General features: G+C 41.1%; 1 protein-coding gene across 1 annotated transcript in view; it reads left to right on the forward strand.

Annotated features, from left to right (window-relative positions):
• Nucleotides 1-10,462: 10,462 nt before the first annotated feature.
• LOC121284884 (collagen alpha-1(III) chain-like) overlaps nucleotides 10,463-15,861 on the forward strand; it is a 191,340-nt gene continuing 185,941 nt past the window's right edge. Inside the window, exon 1 of the mRNA XM_041200743.1 lies at nucleotides 10,463-10,662. Coding sequence (XP_041056677.1) covers nucleotides 10,587-10,662 — 76 coding nt within the window. The 5' untranslated portion in view covers nucleotides 10,463-10,586. The remainder of the gene's footprint in view (nucleotides 10,663-15,861) is intronic.

A 15,861-nucleotide genomic window follows, 5' to 3' on the forward strand; every position in this document is an offset into this window, starting at 1 on the left:
CGCTGAATAGCATCCTCCTGCATGCCACATACCAAATGATTCCTGAGCATGTCATTCAAGGTTTCACCGAAATCACAATATTCCATTAGTTGTTTTAATTTTGCCACATAGGTAGCAATGGTCTCCACCTTAGCTCCATATATGAATTGAAACTGAACTTCTGCATTGTGACTAAGGACTTGGGATGAAAATGTCCCTTAACGCAGTCTACTAATTCACTGAAGGTCTTCGAATCTGGGGCACTGCGGGTCATCAAGCTTTGAATTAAACTGCAGGTCTTGCTCCCACAAATACTCAGGAGAATCGCTCTCCTCTTTTCTTCCCCTATGAATTTGTTAGCTTGAAAGTAGAACGCAAAACGTTTTTTATATTAAGACTAATCATCTATGGCTGGCTCAAAGGGATCAATTCTTCCAAACTGTGGCATTTCAGATGACTATATCTTCTTTTCTTTTTAATGAACTTAGACACTTATAGTTGCACCAAATCTGATTTATCCTCATTGCCAGTATGTTATAGAGTTGATCTTCCAGATGTTAGGGGAAATACTGTAAGAATTTATTGAAAGGGAATGAGTTATTTAAAATCTCCAGGTAGCCAGTGCTACCAAGCACATTAACAGTTAAAGGTTACCAGATGAGCTTTGCACAGCCTTAGGGCCTGCAAACAACAGAAAGGCCTTGGGAGCCAGACTGGAGACAAAGGTTGAAAATAATATAAATTAAATGTGCTCTTCAGCAGATAAGGAAAGGCCAGATGGTTCCAGCTTGGATTGGGGGAGAAAGCTCTGCCTGGGTGTAGGGGGATGTGTGTATATATGTTGAAAAGATTGGAATCTGAACAATGTTCTTGTACGTGACCAGTAATATATAATTATGCTGAATACTTGTAATTTAGCAGAGTGCTATCTCAAGCTGCTTGAGGTGGTTCTCTCCTTGCAATTGCTTGAATAAATGATCATAACCTGTGCCTAAGCCTCCTGTTGTTCATTCGTCAATGTTATCACAACAGTTTGGCGTATTCGGCAGGATACTGGGATCGAATTCTCGGGATGGTTCTGCAAAGTGGGTGGGTATACTTTATTTACCACCTGTAGTTAGTTCAGTAAGCCTACCTGAGGATGGTCTGGTCAAGTATCAAAAGAATCGGGAGGACTCAGGAGAGGAGGCACTGGGGTAGGAGGTGGAGCCATGCTGGTGGGATAGCAGAGCTGAAGCCATGCAGGGAGGCTGAACCACTACCATGAGAGGAGGCGGAGCCATGCTGGTGGGCTACAGTTTAAAATAAAACCATAGTTGAAGATGCGCAGAGGCCAGACCCCTGGGGAAAACAAGTAGACCGCAAGTAATCAAGTTATCAGAGTCAAGCGAACTAACTGCACAGAGACAAATGGGAATATGAGAACAGAATGCCATCAGAAAAACAGGAAAGTGCTATGGAACTTGAATGAGGAGCTGTGGACTCCTTCATGAGGTTCATAGCGGAACAGAGAGTAGGAATATGTGGAAAGATGATTGGGACCTGAAAGGTCCCCTACTGAATTTTTGTAACTTAAAAAAATGAATTGATCTAAGTTACAAGCGTTGTTTGTGCTGAAGAGAGAGAGAGAGAGAAAGGGGGTTAATGAGCAGTGACAGGCAGGAGCAGAGGAAATGTGAACTTCAGTCAGTTTGATTGTCCCTATAGGTGGAGCCTCCAAGACTCCTTTATTCCTCCACTGCTACTTGAAGTTTTGTTTAGAGTAACAGAGTTTTAAGTCATTGAGTTCATGTTATAGAAATATAAATACATACCTTTATATATGTTTGTTTGTGTGCAAGGAAGCATTTGTATGTGAGCTTTAATGTGTTTCCTTCCTTAAGTTGTCATTTGTGTGTGTAGCCCAGCACTTTAGAGTCAAAAGTCCCATATTAGATTAAAGGAAAAGTATACTCAAACATTCCAAAGTTTTGGGTATAAGGTTTGAGTTGAGATTTCTGGCAAAAATCACCATGTGAAGGTATTGTAATGGTAAAAGGGTTTGTCTTTCTTTGAGATGAACCAACCTCTGTACCACCCCTTTGCAGACTAGTATCACCAGCTTCCAAGCTGATTGGGATTGATACATACGAGTTATGTTAGCTCATACGAGTTGGTATTCTGAAATTCTGGGGAAGAAAAATGCCTGAAATTTAAAAAGATTCTAGAAAACCAACAGACATAAACACATGGTCCAGATGGTTCTAATTGATAAAAAGGGGTATCTTTTGAAGTAATGAGTTAAATATGAAAGGAAATCTGCATCCCACAGCACTGTTATTTGAATTTGGGACAACCTTGAGATGTAAAGTGCAGTGTAATTTCGAAGGTTACTTTTGAATAACTAGGATGTTATCCAAGATAAAGAATATGTCAATAAACATATGGGACCTTTAATCTGGATACAATTCAATACACATGAGAAAGAGGTAGTTTAATTTTGATAGTGTAAATTACAGTTCCTACAAAGTTTAAAAAATTGCAGTTTGGTACCCGATAAGTTTCTCAAAAGGGAATTTTTATTTAAAAAAGGTTTGACAACAAATGATACTAATTCAAGTGCTGCAAGCTTTTTGTAATTGTCAGTCTGCTCCCAAAATATAAAGTTAAGCTCAAGACCTTGACAAAGTTTGGCAGAAAACCAATTTTTGGCTGAGTTAATGAATCTGGGATAATTCTTAAAAAAAAAAGTCAGACATAACTTAGTGGGTTACTTTTGAGACAATAAAATGTTGTTTGAGAAGAAGATAAGGAAACATGTCAATGCCTGGTTTCTGTTTTAAAACTGTTATGAGAATACTTTATTGGACTGTAAATCTCTCCAGACAACCTGAACAAGATAAGATGGTAGCTATTGCATGTGTAAAATGGTACGAGGAAGTGAGACAGAGAGAGACAGACAGAGCGATAGAGAGAGAGAGTGAAGCAATTTATCCAGGAGCTGTGCAGGCAGCTTTACGGGCTAAGGCAGGAGGCTAGGGATCAGCAGATCATATGGGACTTGGAAGTAGAAGTTAGGTCAGAGCAAGCTGAAATGCCAAGCATAGGGGAGAAGGTAATGATTAAAGTGGCTCCCAATAAACCCGGGTTTGCACCCAAGTGGGTGGGACCATATGAGGTAATCATAACCAGCGATACATGCGTGTGCTTGGACTTCAGGGGAAAGGGGCGCTGGAAGCACTGGTCACATATGAAGTATTTTCTTAACTGATTCCATTCACAGAACTAATTTCAACCACCAACCAGTGATGGCTGGGATGGTTATCTGCTTAAGTTCACAGAATGTTAATTGCAATGTCGACGATCGTGTGAATGGCGATACTGGCAACAAGGTCGGGGATCATCACTGCTCCTCCCGCACTGCAGGAGGGACTTTGGTATTACACGGACAGTGCTGAATGCGAAACACCACGGGGAATGCTAAATGTAACTGTAGGAGAACAAGTGATTTTGAACTGTGGCAAGGGTTTGGTTCAGATCGGGCGGGGAAGTGTCAGCGATATGACACACTAGGGCGGTTGGTAGGGATTGTTCGGGAAAGCTGGCTCTTATGTTAAGTTTCCGAATCTAACTACTGTGTGATTTAAGCATAAGGAGTGGGCAGGAGAGTTTGATTTTGTTTGTGAAACAGAGAGATGTTTATGTAGCATGCTTGACAATGTATGCATCGATGGTTGCTCATTACCACCCTAAAATTCTAAATGGAACATTTGTAGCCCAAACGATAATGATGTACCAACTTGGGGAAATACTGATGGTAGATGGACATGGGAGATATGCCCTAGAGAAAAGATTAGTACCACTACCCAGCCACCTCCCATGACTGTATCAACCATCCGAACAGAGGCAATTGAAGTCTCTCAACGTACACCAACCAACCCAACTTGTCCAGCTATGAGTCCAGGTCCGATGAATGGCCTGGTATTAGTTAATCATAATAAAGTTTTGTATGATAACATACATCATGAGCTCATACCCGTAGTCTTGAACATATCTGGTATAGCCCTGCTCCAGTGGTGCTCGATCCAACACTCGTGCACTTCATACGGCTCTAATAGGCCAGTTAATGATGGAAGCAGTTCAGGTCAATGGCAGGATGCGATCGATGTTATACCTCCAGGTTTAGGAGGGAACTGAGTTAAGCGCAGCCTGATAAATGACGTTGCTATGATATTCAATACGATAATCAATGGTTAATTCTATTGACCTGGCATCTGTTGATCAGAAGGTCCATCCCTGAGCTCCTAGCTTAGGAAATTTTAGAATTTTAGGAGACAGGGAATTCACAATGCCCAATTAAATGCGGACCAGGACATGACACAGTTAATTCAAAACCTGACTACCGTGCTTGAAGGCCATGCAGGGACTATCAATAAATTGATCGGGATAGGGAAAAATATTTCAGATGAAGCAAGCAGAAATGATATTTGCAGCACCTATGGATCTTGGGCCACTGGAACAAGCTCGGGAGAATTTAAGACAGATTAATGAAGGGGTAGTTCCTTTATGGGTTACTAATGAACATTTATTTAATCTTTCATGACATAAGGATCATGATTTGACTGGGTGCCAGCTCAGAGGTTTAACATGTGTATAGAATGAATGTTGAATGTATAGTGAATAATAATATACTAATAGGCATTGTCTTAGCGATACTTGTTATACCTATGTCAACTCCATTATATGGAGTAGAAAATATTGGGGTGATATGGGGAGATTACTATATTAGGTACTATGACATTCCGCCATATGCAGTAGACATAGAAGGGAATATAGTTAGCACCACATTAGAAGGGTGTAGTATAGTGACCACCACAGTAGTATGCATACATCCAATATATGAGACGGATGAAGTAAGGTGCGGATTTAAAGCAGCAGCAAATTGTACAATGGAAATTATATGGGCTGCAAAAGAAGTGACTCATGTTGCATATATGGGGAATGGGAGATATTGTATTACCATGTGGCAGCAAAAGATCCAGTATGGGAAAAGCCGGATGTGCCCTATCCACAATCATTCAGTGTGCCTACATCCGCAGGTGCCAGCAAAGCTGGGGAAGGTGGAACTGGTCAAATTATGCAAAAGAGGAGCAGTTACTATTCAGGTCATGAAAAGCCTTAAGGATAACCTGACACAGTATTTGAACCAGTTCTCCTATGAAATTCCCTTACGACCAGAGCACCTAACCACGATTCGGAGACAGGCTCAGCAGATATATAGAACTTACTATACATTGCAGCAATAGACTGGAGCCTTAAAAGAGGATATCGAGCAAATAGATTCCTCCACATGGTGGGAGGATCTGTGGAATTGGGGCTCAAATGTACAAATACACCCATGGATTCAGATTATCCCCCATATGCTGGTTGTGATTCAACTGATATTAGTTAAATGTTTAACATACTTGACCTATCGTACCCGAAGGTCACAAAAGAGATGGTGTTGGGGGAATTTTGACAGGTGGAGAAGAGGTTTAGCAAGTCAGAGGCCTGAATTGAAGGGCCAGATGATATAGATGGCCTGACCTTAATACCTTGACAATCCAAAGCTGGATACCTGGCCAGTATCAATGGGTGGTGGTACATAAAGGTGCAGACAGTATCACTGTAGTTGGCTACCTTGGGCTAGGCCAAGGGCCAAAAGGGGGACTGTTAGGGAAAATACAGTAAGAATTTATTGAAAGGGAAAAAATTACTTAAAATCTCCAGGCAGCCAGGGCTACCAAGCACATTAACAGTTAAAGGTTACCAGATGAACCTTGCACAGCCTTAGGGCCTGTAGACAACAGAAAGGCCTTGGGAGCCAGACTGGAAACAAAGGTTGAAAATAATATAGATTAAATGTGCTCTTCAACAGTTAAGGAAAGGCCAGATGGATCCAGCTTAGACTGGGGGAGAAAACTCTGCCTGGGTGTAGGGGAATGTGTGTACCTATATGTTGACAAGATTGGAATCTGAACAATGTTCTCGTACGTGACCAGTAATGTATAAGTATGCTGAATACTTGTAATTTAGCAGAATGCTATCTCAAGCTGCTTGAGATGGCTCTCTCCTTGCAATTGTTCAAATAAATGATCGTAATCTGCACCTGAGTCTCCTGTGGTTCGTTCGTCTAAGTTGCCACAACACAGACAACTTTTCTAAGTGGACACATTTAACTTTATTTACAAGAGAGCAGCAGCAACCACATGTGTGCATCAAACTCCATAACTAAAGAAGAACTCTCTCAAGAGGTTCCCCGCACTGCTAAACCATTGGCTTACACAGGTCATGTGATCTTACAATGCAGGATTATTCTTAAAGCTACAGTCCAAGCATTTATCCAAACTATAATTACTACAAAAACCTGTTGTAAACTTGGAACTAGTATCATCTCTGCATTGCTCTGAGGTAAATTAGATATACGAAATATACAACAAACTGACAAATACACAACAAAGGGGAAGAGAATGGTGGATGACAGGAAGGTATCAATGGACTGGTCAAGTGGGCAGAAAAGTGGCAAATGAAATTCATTCTGGAGAAATGTGAGGTAATGCATTATGGGGAGAGCAAACAAGGCAAAGGAATATGCAATAAATGTCAGGATACTGAGAAGTGTAGAGGAAAGTATCTTGGAATACCTGTCCACAAATCCCAGAAGGTAGCAGGACAAGTAGATGAAGTGGTTAAGAACACATATGGGATATTTTCCTTTATTATCCAAAGCATAGAATGTAAGAACAGATAAGTCATACTTGAACTGTAAAAAGTGCAAGTTAGGCACATCAAGAGTACTGTGTACAGTTCTTGGCACTGTATTACAGGAAGGATATAAGAGTCTACAAGGGAGATTTACGAGGATGTTGTCAGGACTAGAGAATATTAGCTATGTGGAAGGGTTAGATAGACAGAAATTGATTTCTTTGGATCAGAGTAGGCTCAGGGTATATTTATTTGTATATAAATTTCATAATTTATATGAAATTATGAGGCCTATAGATACATTTTTTTAAATTCATTCTTGGGATGTGAGCACTGCTGACAAGCCAAACATTTATTGCCCATCCCTAATTACCCTCCAGTACCTGGCGGTGAGAGTGGATATGAAAGGCTTATTCCAGATCAGGTGATCATTCTCACTTAAGGTTGAGATTGACGGACCACATAGACACTTAAGTGGATACTAAGAACTGATCTAGCTCTCCTTGAAGGAAATTAATCACTAGAGAATATTACGGTCCTCTAGATAGCCTTTTTAATAAGTTTTAGCCAGATTATAATAACCCGGATATTATAAGGGTTCATGCATTGCTCTGCAACAAGGCACCTACTTCTCCACTGAAGAGTGTACGGGGAAGAGTTCTTGAGTTTGGACACAAAAGACTTTGAGATAACGTATTTTCTAAATTATAAAGAAGTATACTAAAGAGCTGAACATGCACTTCACATTTGATGGTAAATCAATCGCAAAATTGATAGTTCTAGAAAAAGAAAGTATAATCTTGTTTCTATTAGAGAATCCAAGCTTTAAGCCTAAAAAATGTCAAGATATCCATGGGCAGAAATTTCTGCTCATTGGGCAGGTGCTTGCCTGACCTGAACGAGCGTAAAGTGGCACGCAATGAAGTCGGGCAAGCGTCCCAACATCACCACGCAATCGCGCGATACTTTGTTCGGTGGAAGCATGTGGGAGTTGGCAGAAGGCCCACCGACAATTAACAGGCCTATTAAGACCATTAAAAATCTAATTGAATGAAATTTTTTGCTGCCCATCCAACTGTACAATTGGCGGGCAGGCGAAAAGGCCAAACGGCCTTCGGGTTTTTTGTGAAACCTCATCCACCGTCAGGATGAGGTTTTGATCAGTCAGTAAAAAATATAAAACATTTTCCAACTAATTTTTAAAATGCCCCTCGCCATGTGACAGAGTCACATGAGGGGACATGTTTTTAACATTTTTAAATTCTTTTTTATTTTTCAAGATCTTCACCCACCTGAGGTAGCCCTGTGCTTCAGGCTGCTTTTCCTGTCCGCACCCACATGCATGCGTGAACTTGCGTGCTCGCCCTCCTCTCCCCTCCACCACACAAGCAGTGCTAAGTGCTGCAGTGTGCGTTTCACGCTGGGCAGGCCTTAATTGGTCCACCAGCGTGAAATCATAAACGGGCCCCAATTGTGGGCAGCGGTTGGCTTTCCGACCGCTCCCACGCACCCCCTTTGAGGCTGCCCAATGAGGGCAAAATCCTGGCCCATCAAGATTTAAAGTAGCATTTACCTTAAATCCCTGAGTAGAAAGTTACAGATTCTAGACTAATATCTCTATCCTAATTAAGGGAAGAACTATCATCTCTACAATAGCCACGCCTTTATCTTGAGAGATGCTGGAGTGAATCCAATGAATCTAAACATCCTACTGTTTAGTTCCAATATTTATACCATAAAAGACCTGAACCAGCAGGAAGCATGTTGAGTACTCATGCTGGGTAACATCCTTTGTTTTACAGAGAGGTGCAGATGATGGTCACTTTCTTGCTGCACTCAGGTTCCAGGATTCAGTTGACAAGTGATTTGGGGCATCCTTAAGGTTATCCTTTGTTCAATTGTGGTACCATACAATTTATTGGTGTCTTGATGAGGTGATGTAGAGGTCAGTTCCTGTTTTGTTATCCTTGGACATACAATTATGTCCAGCATGTTTATAAATTTCTGAACCCTTGTCCAGCAGATGAACTCTGCTTTTAATTTTTATCCCTAATTCATTGGAGAATCACTCATTTTAATCTTATAACTCTATATAGCTGCATTTCTTCAAAACATTCCTTTACAACAGATCCGGCACAACCCCTCACCTGGGCCTGTCAGCCTGGCCCCAGTGAGATCCTGGACTAACTGAATGTCCAGATCCATTGCTGAATGCCACCTCCTTAGCCTATCTGCAACATCATGCATCAGTAGCCACTATTCTTGCTGGTGTGGCTGATGTGCAGAGTTGCTGGCCTCCAATTGGCCAGCAGATCTAAGGAGCAGGGCTTTGTCCTGAAGATAGACAGAAGTCCTGCTTCATATTAACTGAAGGATCATCGCCCGAAAAATTAAAACAGTGTGAGTTGACTAAGCGGAGACGGACTCACCTGTGGAATTTACCCTGAGGTGCAGGAAGCCTGCCCTCAGTGTAAAATCCAGCCAGATAATTCCAATGCTCTCCTGTCCTCTCATCTTCCATCCTGCATAAGCTTCAGTTCACCTAAAACTCTACCGTGCATATCCCAAATTGTGTTATCCATCCCTATTGTATTCACCAGCCTACATTGGCTCTCGGATTATGTTTCCAATTTAAAATTCTCATCCTTTGTATTCAAATCCTTTAATGGTCTTGCCCTTCCCTATCTCTATAAACTTCTTCAACCCTACAATTTTCCAAGATTTCTGTGTTTCTTCAATTCTGGCTTCTTCTACTGGCCCAATTTCCATCATGGCACCAATGGAGGTCATATCTTCTGCGTCTAGACCCTAAGATCTGCAAATCCCCTGAAAACTTCTCCATTTCTCTATCCCCTTTAAAATGCCCCTTTAAGTCTTCAAATGACAAGCTTTTGGCCAGCTGCCCAAATGTTATGTGGCTTGGTGTTAAATTTTGTTTGATAATGCTCGTTTGAAGCACCTTGAGACCTTTTATCACGCTAAAGGTGTTATATAAATGCAATTTGTTGTTGTTGAAAAGGAGGGCAGTAGAGAGATGAAAATCAGGGATAATAACAGAAAGTGCTGGAAATACTCAGTAGGTCAGGCAGCAGCTGTAGTGAGAATAGCATCCACAGCGTTTTGCATTTGTATAGATGAAAATTAGGGATCTGTTGTTACCTGTTCCTTCTGAACTTTCTTCTCCAACTTTGCATCAGAGGAACAAAGTAGAGAGAAATCAAACCCATTAATTTTCATAAATGCAGTGGAGAAGAATTTCTGCAGTGGTTCTCCCAACAATTTTATTTAACCAGTGAAAGATTGGTGTAGTTATTGTTATGGCGTGAAATCAGAACCCCCCCCGCCACCCCCCCCCCACCCCCGAAATGGCCATTCCAGGTAAGTACATTAAAAGTTTTAAAGAGATGAGTCTTAACTTTTTGAGCATTAACAGAAACTTTCATGCTTATCTCCATTGTATGTCCAATCACAATCTGTTTTGAATATCACACTGCACAAGAAGTATTAAATGCTTTTATTTTAAATGAAACTAGTTACTATTGCTTGCCCTAGACTTGTTTGTAGTAAACCTTTAGAAGGAAACTGACTTAGGTTGAATTATTAAACATGCTTATTATACTAAAATGGCTGTGGTCCATTAAACAAATATCAGTCAAAGCAAAAACGGAAAATAAGAGGCCCATTTAAGTATCAGATTTCAGGGAGAGGCAGGAGAGAAAGCATTGCCAAATTTTTTCTATTTAAAGCTTTAGGACCAGAAGAGAAATCGTTGTTTGAACTGAAGCTCGTGCTGAAGGAGGAAGAACTTTGTAACTTGATGTGACCACATTAAGAATTGTCCTCCCATTTGTTTTCATGAGGTTTCCTGTGTTCAGTATTTCGACATGCAGGGCTTTGTGCATTTGTGGTCTTTCCTACTTCTTGTGATAATACAGGTATCATTAACATCAGCTGCACAGGGTAAGTATCATTCTGGATTTCTTTCTGATGTGTCTGCCGTATAGGCAGAAGTTATTGTAAATCAAGGTTACAGACAGCATGGAAGTGAACTTTAAAATTTAAGACTTAATTTTCTAAACAAAGCTAGCTGTCATTATATTCCATTTACTGTGCTGCACATTTGTTATTTATATGACTTTTTCCTTCCTCTCAAAATATTCCTGTTTTACTACTTTTCCTGATGTTTGGTGACTCATGCACAGATGTAATTCAGGATGTAATGCTTCCCGGGATTTCTCAACTAAGGTTGTCTTTTTCTCCTTGCCTTAACCTGGATATTAGATGTCAACTGACTGCTGAGCTTTGAACCTGCTTCTCTCTGCACCATCTGTTGACAAACTTTCATTAAGGATCATTGGATAGTGATCAGAAATAACACCCTAGAGGATTTGGGTTTGATTTAGCAGTCTCTCTACCTCTCACTCTTTAAAACCTGCTCCTTTGACCACATTTTGCCCACATGTCCTAATATCTCTTTGCATGGCTCGGTGTCAAATTGAGTCTGCAATGTGCCTTGGGACAATTTTCTAAATGTGCTATATAAATAGCCATCTTTATTTTTATTGTATTATCACACAGTTTTGATCACCTAACAGAGCAGATCAGATATTGAGCTTGGAATATCTTTGGTTTTGTATGTTTAGTGCAACACCACATAATATGTACTCACTGCAATAAGAGAGATATATTTGACTGCCAATAATCTATATGATTTTCTTCAGAACAAACTGTGTATGTATATTCCTCAAATAATCATCTTTTTGCTACATTCTTAATGAAAATTACAGTTCAGTAGATAGTACTGGATTAGATATTGGCTCTGTTTCCAGCTCTCTCAGTCTGATAGAGTACTCCAGGACAGATGTAACTGCTGTTTGCTTTGTTCCTGACCTGGCTTTATATACTGTACAAACTGGGGTTTAGATCACTGTGTATTCTTAAATGTTGGGAGATCTTTACCAACAGATGACCATATTTACATATGACTGAAACTTTCCATTGTTCAATGTAGCTTGGCATTTTAACATTTAATAAATGGTCAAAATTAACATGGTTCACATTGAGGTAAACAGAATACACTGGAACAGTAGTCTATCTTATACTACAGATCTAAAGTTCAGGTTTCCTGCAACAATGCAGGCCATCTCTGTTTAAGGAGTAAATATTGCAGTCTCGATATCTAAAGCTGTTGGCTACAAGTGCTATGTCATATCCAGATCACATTTTAATGTGTTAATGTGTTCTCTTGGCATAGAACTGAGCACAATGTAAGCCAAACTCAGCTGTTTAATTTTAATGTAAAATAGATTAACTATGAAAAGTCACAGAAACTGAACTGATAATGTTCTGAGGTGAGAAATTAGGCTGAATAAGTTTCCTTCCTCTTTTGGAAACAATAATCTTAATTCTGAGAGGTTTACAGTAAGAAGTTCTGTAGCACCAGTACCACACTCATGCTAATATACCCTTGCTGTGAAAACTAAATAAGACATTAAGTTTGCTCAGAAAATATTCAAGGCAGTGCAGTTGATTGTTTGAGATGAATAATGTTTACAATGGAGATATTTGCTATTAATGGATTTGAGCAGCACACAACCTCGTGTGACTAAATTAAAGCAAGGGAGATATCTACAGTTTCACAATTTATTCATTTATCTTAAGGGGCAGAATCATGGTACCTATCACTGAATAGCTATATAAATGCCATGGCTGATAAAGCATGTCAGAGGCTGCTTATTCTACAATGAGTCATTCACCTTCTGACTCCTAAACCCTTTCTACCATCTACAAGGCACAAATCAGGAGTGTGATGGAAAACTTGCCATTTGTCTGGATGAGACAACATTCAAGAAGCTTAATACCACCAAGAACAAAGCAGTCCTCTTGATCATCATCCAGTGCACTACCTTAAATATGGACTCCTTCCACCATGAGTACTGTGACAGCAGTGTCTACTATCCACAAAGATAAAAGCAAAAAACTGCAGTTGCTGGAAATCCAAAACAATGTTAAAAATACCTGGAAAAACTCAGCAGGTCTGACAGCATCTGCGGAGAGGAACACAGTTAACGTTTCGAGTCCGTATGACTCTTCAACAGAACTAAGGAAAAATAGAAGAGAGGTGAAATATAAGTTGGTTTAAGGGGAGATGGGACAAGTAGAGCTGGAGAGAGGGCCAGGGATAGGTGGAGATGTTGCATCTGTTCTGGTGATGCCACTTTCAAAAACAGTTCCTCTGACATGTCTTCCTTCTTCCTTAACCGAGGTTCTCCACCCACGGTGGTCGACAGGGCCCTCAACCGTGTCTGGCCCGTCTCCAGCGCATCCACCCTCACACCTTCCTCTCCCTCCCAGAACCATGATTGGGTCCCCCTTGTCCTCACTTATCACCCCACCAGCCTCCACATTCAAAGGATCATCCTCCACCATTTCTGCCAAATCCAACATGATGCCACCACCAAACACATCTTCCCTTCACCCCACCCCCCGGTGGCATTCCGCAGGGATCGTTCCCTCTGGGACACCCTGGACCACTCCTCCATCACCCCCTACACCTCAACCCCCTCCCACGGCACCTTCCCATGTAACAGCAGAAGGTGCAACACCTGCCCCTTTACTTCCCCTCTCCTCACCGTCCAAGGGCCCAAACAATCCTTTCAAGTGAAGCAGCATTTCACTTGCACTTCCCTCAATTTAGTCTACTGCATTCGCTGCTCCCAATGCGGTTTCCTCTGCATTGGGGAGACCAAATGCAGACTGGGTGACCGCTTTGCAGAACACCTTTAGTCTGTCTGCAAGCATGACCCAGACATCCCTGTCACTTGCCATTTCAACACTCCACCCTGCTCTCATGCCTACATGTCCACCCTTGGCCTGCTGCATTGTTCCAGTGAAGCTCAACGCAAACTGGAGGAACAGCACCTCATCTTCTGACTGGGCACTTTATAGCCTTCCGGACTGAATATTGTGTTCAACAATTTTAGATCATGAACTCTCTCCTCCATCCCCACCCCCCTTCCGATGCCCCTTTTTTCCAATTATTTATATAGATTTTTCTTTTCCCACCTATTTCCATTATTTTTAAATGTATTTCCATCCATTGTTTTATCTCTACCTTTTAGCCTATCTCGATCCCTTCCCCCCACCCCACCCCCACTAGGGCTATCGGTACCTTGCTCGTGCTGCTTTCTACCCTTAATGTCACCTATTAGCACATTCCTTAGATAATATCACCACGTTCAACACCTCTTTGTCCTTTTGTCTATGACATCTTTTGGCCATCTCCGCCTATCACTGGCCCTCTATCCAGCTCTACTTGTCCTACCCCCCTTAAACTAGCTTATAGTTCACATCTCTTCTATTTTTCCTTAGTTCTGTTGAAGAGTCACACGGACTTGACACATTAACTATGTTCCTGTCTGCAGATGCTGCCAGAGCTGCTGAGTTTTTCCAGGTATTTTTATTTTTGTTTTCTACTATCCACAAGCTGCACTGCAGCAATTCATCAAGGCTTCTTCAACAGCATCTCACAAACCTGGGACCTCTACTACCTAGAAGGACAAGGGCAGGAGGTGCCTGCCACCACCTCCAAGCTCCCCTCCAAATCACATGCCATCCTAGCTTGGAACTATATTGTTGTCCCTTCACTGTTGCTGAGTCAGGATGCTGAATCTCCCTCCCTAACAGCACTGTGAGTATACCTACACCACGTGGACTGCAGCGGTTCAAGAAGAAGGGTCACCACCCTTAAGGGCAACTAGGGATGATTAATAGAAGCCAACCTTGTCAGCAATGCACATCTCCCAACAGCTATTAAAATTTTGTTGTAGCTGTATCGTACGATTTAAGATAGCTCTGAAAACTCTAAGATGAAGTCATAAAATGAACTTACTTCGCAGAACACTGATGTTCTGATTTTGAGCAATATGAAATGGTAGGAAGTTGATTTTACAGCTGGGTTCTCAACCTAATAACGTTCCACTAATTAAGCCCTCATGTAAGTACTGAACGGAGTTGAGGTATTTTCCTGGAGGGAATCAATGTCAGCATCTCTTAATGGCCAATTATAACCTAGCGTTGACATATAATTGAGAGCACATCCTTCTGAGTTGGAAAATGTATTGTGATGTTTGTCTGATTCTGAATAAATTTGTAGGCCTACAAATAATATTTATAAGTTGCTTCATCCTCTTCAGGAAATTTATTCAGTAAACAAATGGGTCAGTGAAAAGTTTGAAGCTGATAGTTAAGTTTGTTATGTAAATACACAAAAAGCCTAATTTTTCACTGAATGTAAAGCAAATCCTGCTTGTGATGGCATTGGCTAAATACTGTTACTTGTTGGAAATATGCTGCTGGGGAATAGGTGGCACAATAATTTGTAGAATACACTTATGCTTTTAAAATCTGGATATGTATCCCACCCAGATTCATGGGATGTAAGACTATAAAAACCCATAGGGGATTACAATCTGGGTTTGGTCATCTTAGTTCAAGTATTATGAGTTTATAATCATGTTAACAATAGTTTGCAATTATATTGTGTCTTTAACGTAGCAAAATGCCCTAAGGTGCTTCACAGATTCAAAAGATTTTAACACAAGGAAGAAAATTTTAATTTCAGATATTTGGAGACAAGGGGCAGAATTTTCTGCCTGTTGGGAATGGGCGCAGGTGGTCGTGGAGCCGATCGTTGCCTGAATTCGGCTGCGCACCGCCATTTTATATGGGTGGGCCAATTAAGGCCCGCCCAACGTGATGCACACCCGGGAGCAATACTACCTTATGCGGGGAAGGAGGGAGCATTGGGGCCTTTCGCACATGTGCGTGAAAGAACGCAAAAATGGAGCTGCCTCAGGGAGATTAAGTTCATATTGAAAGTTTTAAAAAAAGGATTAAAATTATTCAGACATGCCCCCTCATGTGACTGTGTCACATGAACTAGGCCATGTTTATGAGTTGTGAGAAATTTTTTCATAATTTCATAAAACCATCAGGAAACCTCTTCCCACCCGTGGATGAGGTTTCCTGAAAAACGCGAAGGCTGCTTGGGCTCTTCGCCTGCCTGCCAACCTTAAGGTTGGATGAGCAGCCCTGTTGTTTCCTAAATTGGTTGATTAATGACCTTAAGAGGCTTTTGATAGTTTGGCAGGCGCGCAG

The sequence above is a fragment of the Carcharodon carcharias genome, chromosome 12 (genome assembly GCF_017639515.1).
Source record: "Carcharodon carcharias isolate sCarCar2 chromosome 12, sCarCar2.pri, whole genome shotgun sequence".
In the NCBI taxonomy this organism is placed as follows: domain Eukaryota; kingdom Metazoa; phylum Chordata; class Chondrichthyes; order Lamniformes; family Lamnidae; genus Carcharodon; species Carcharodon carcharias.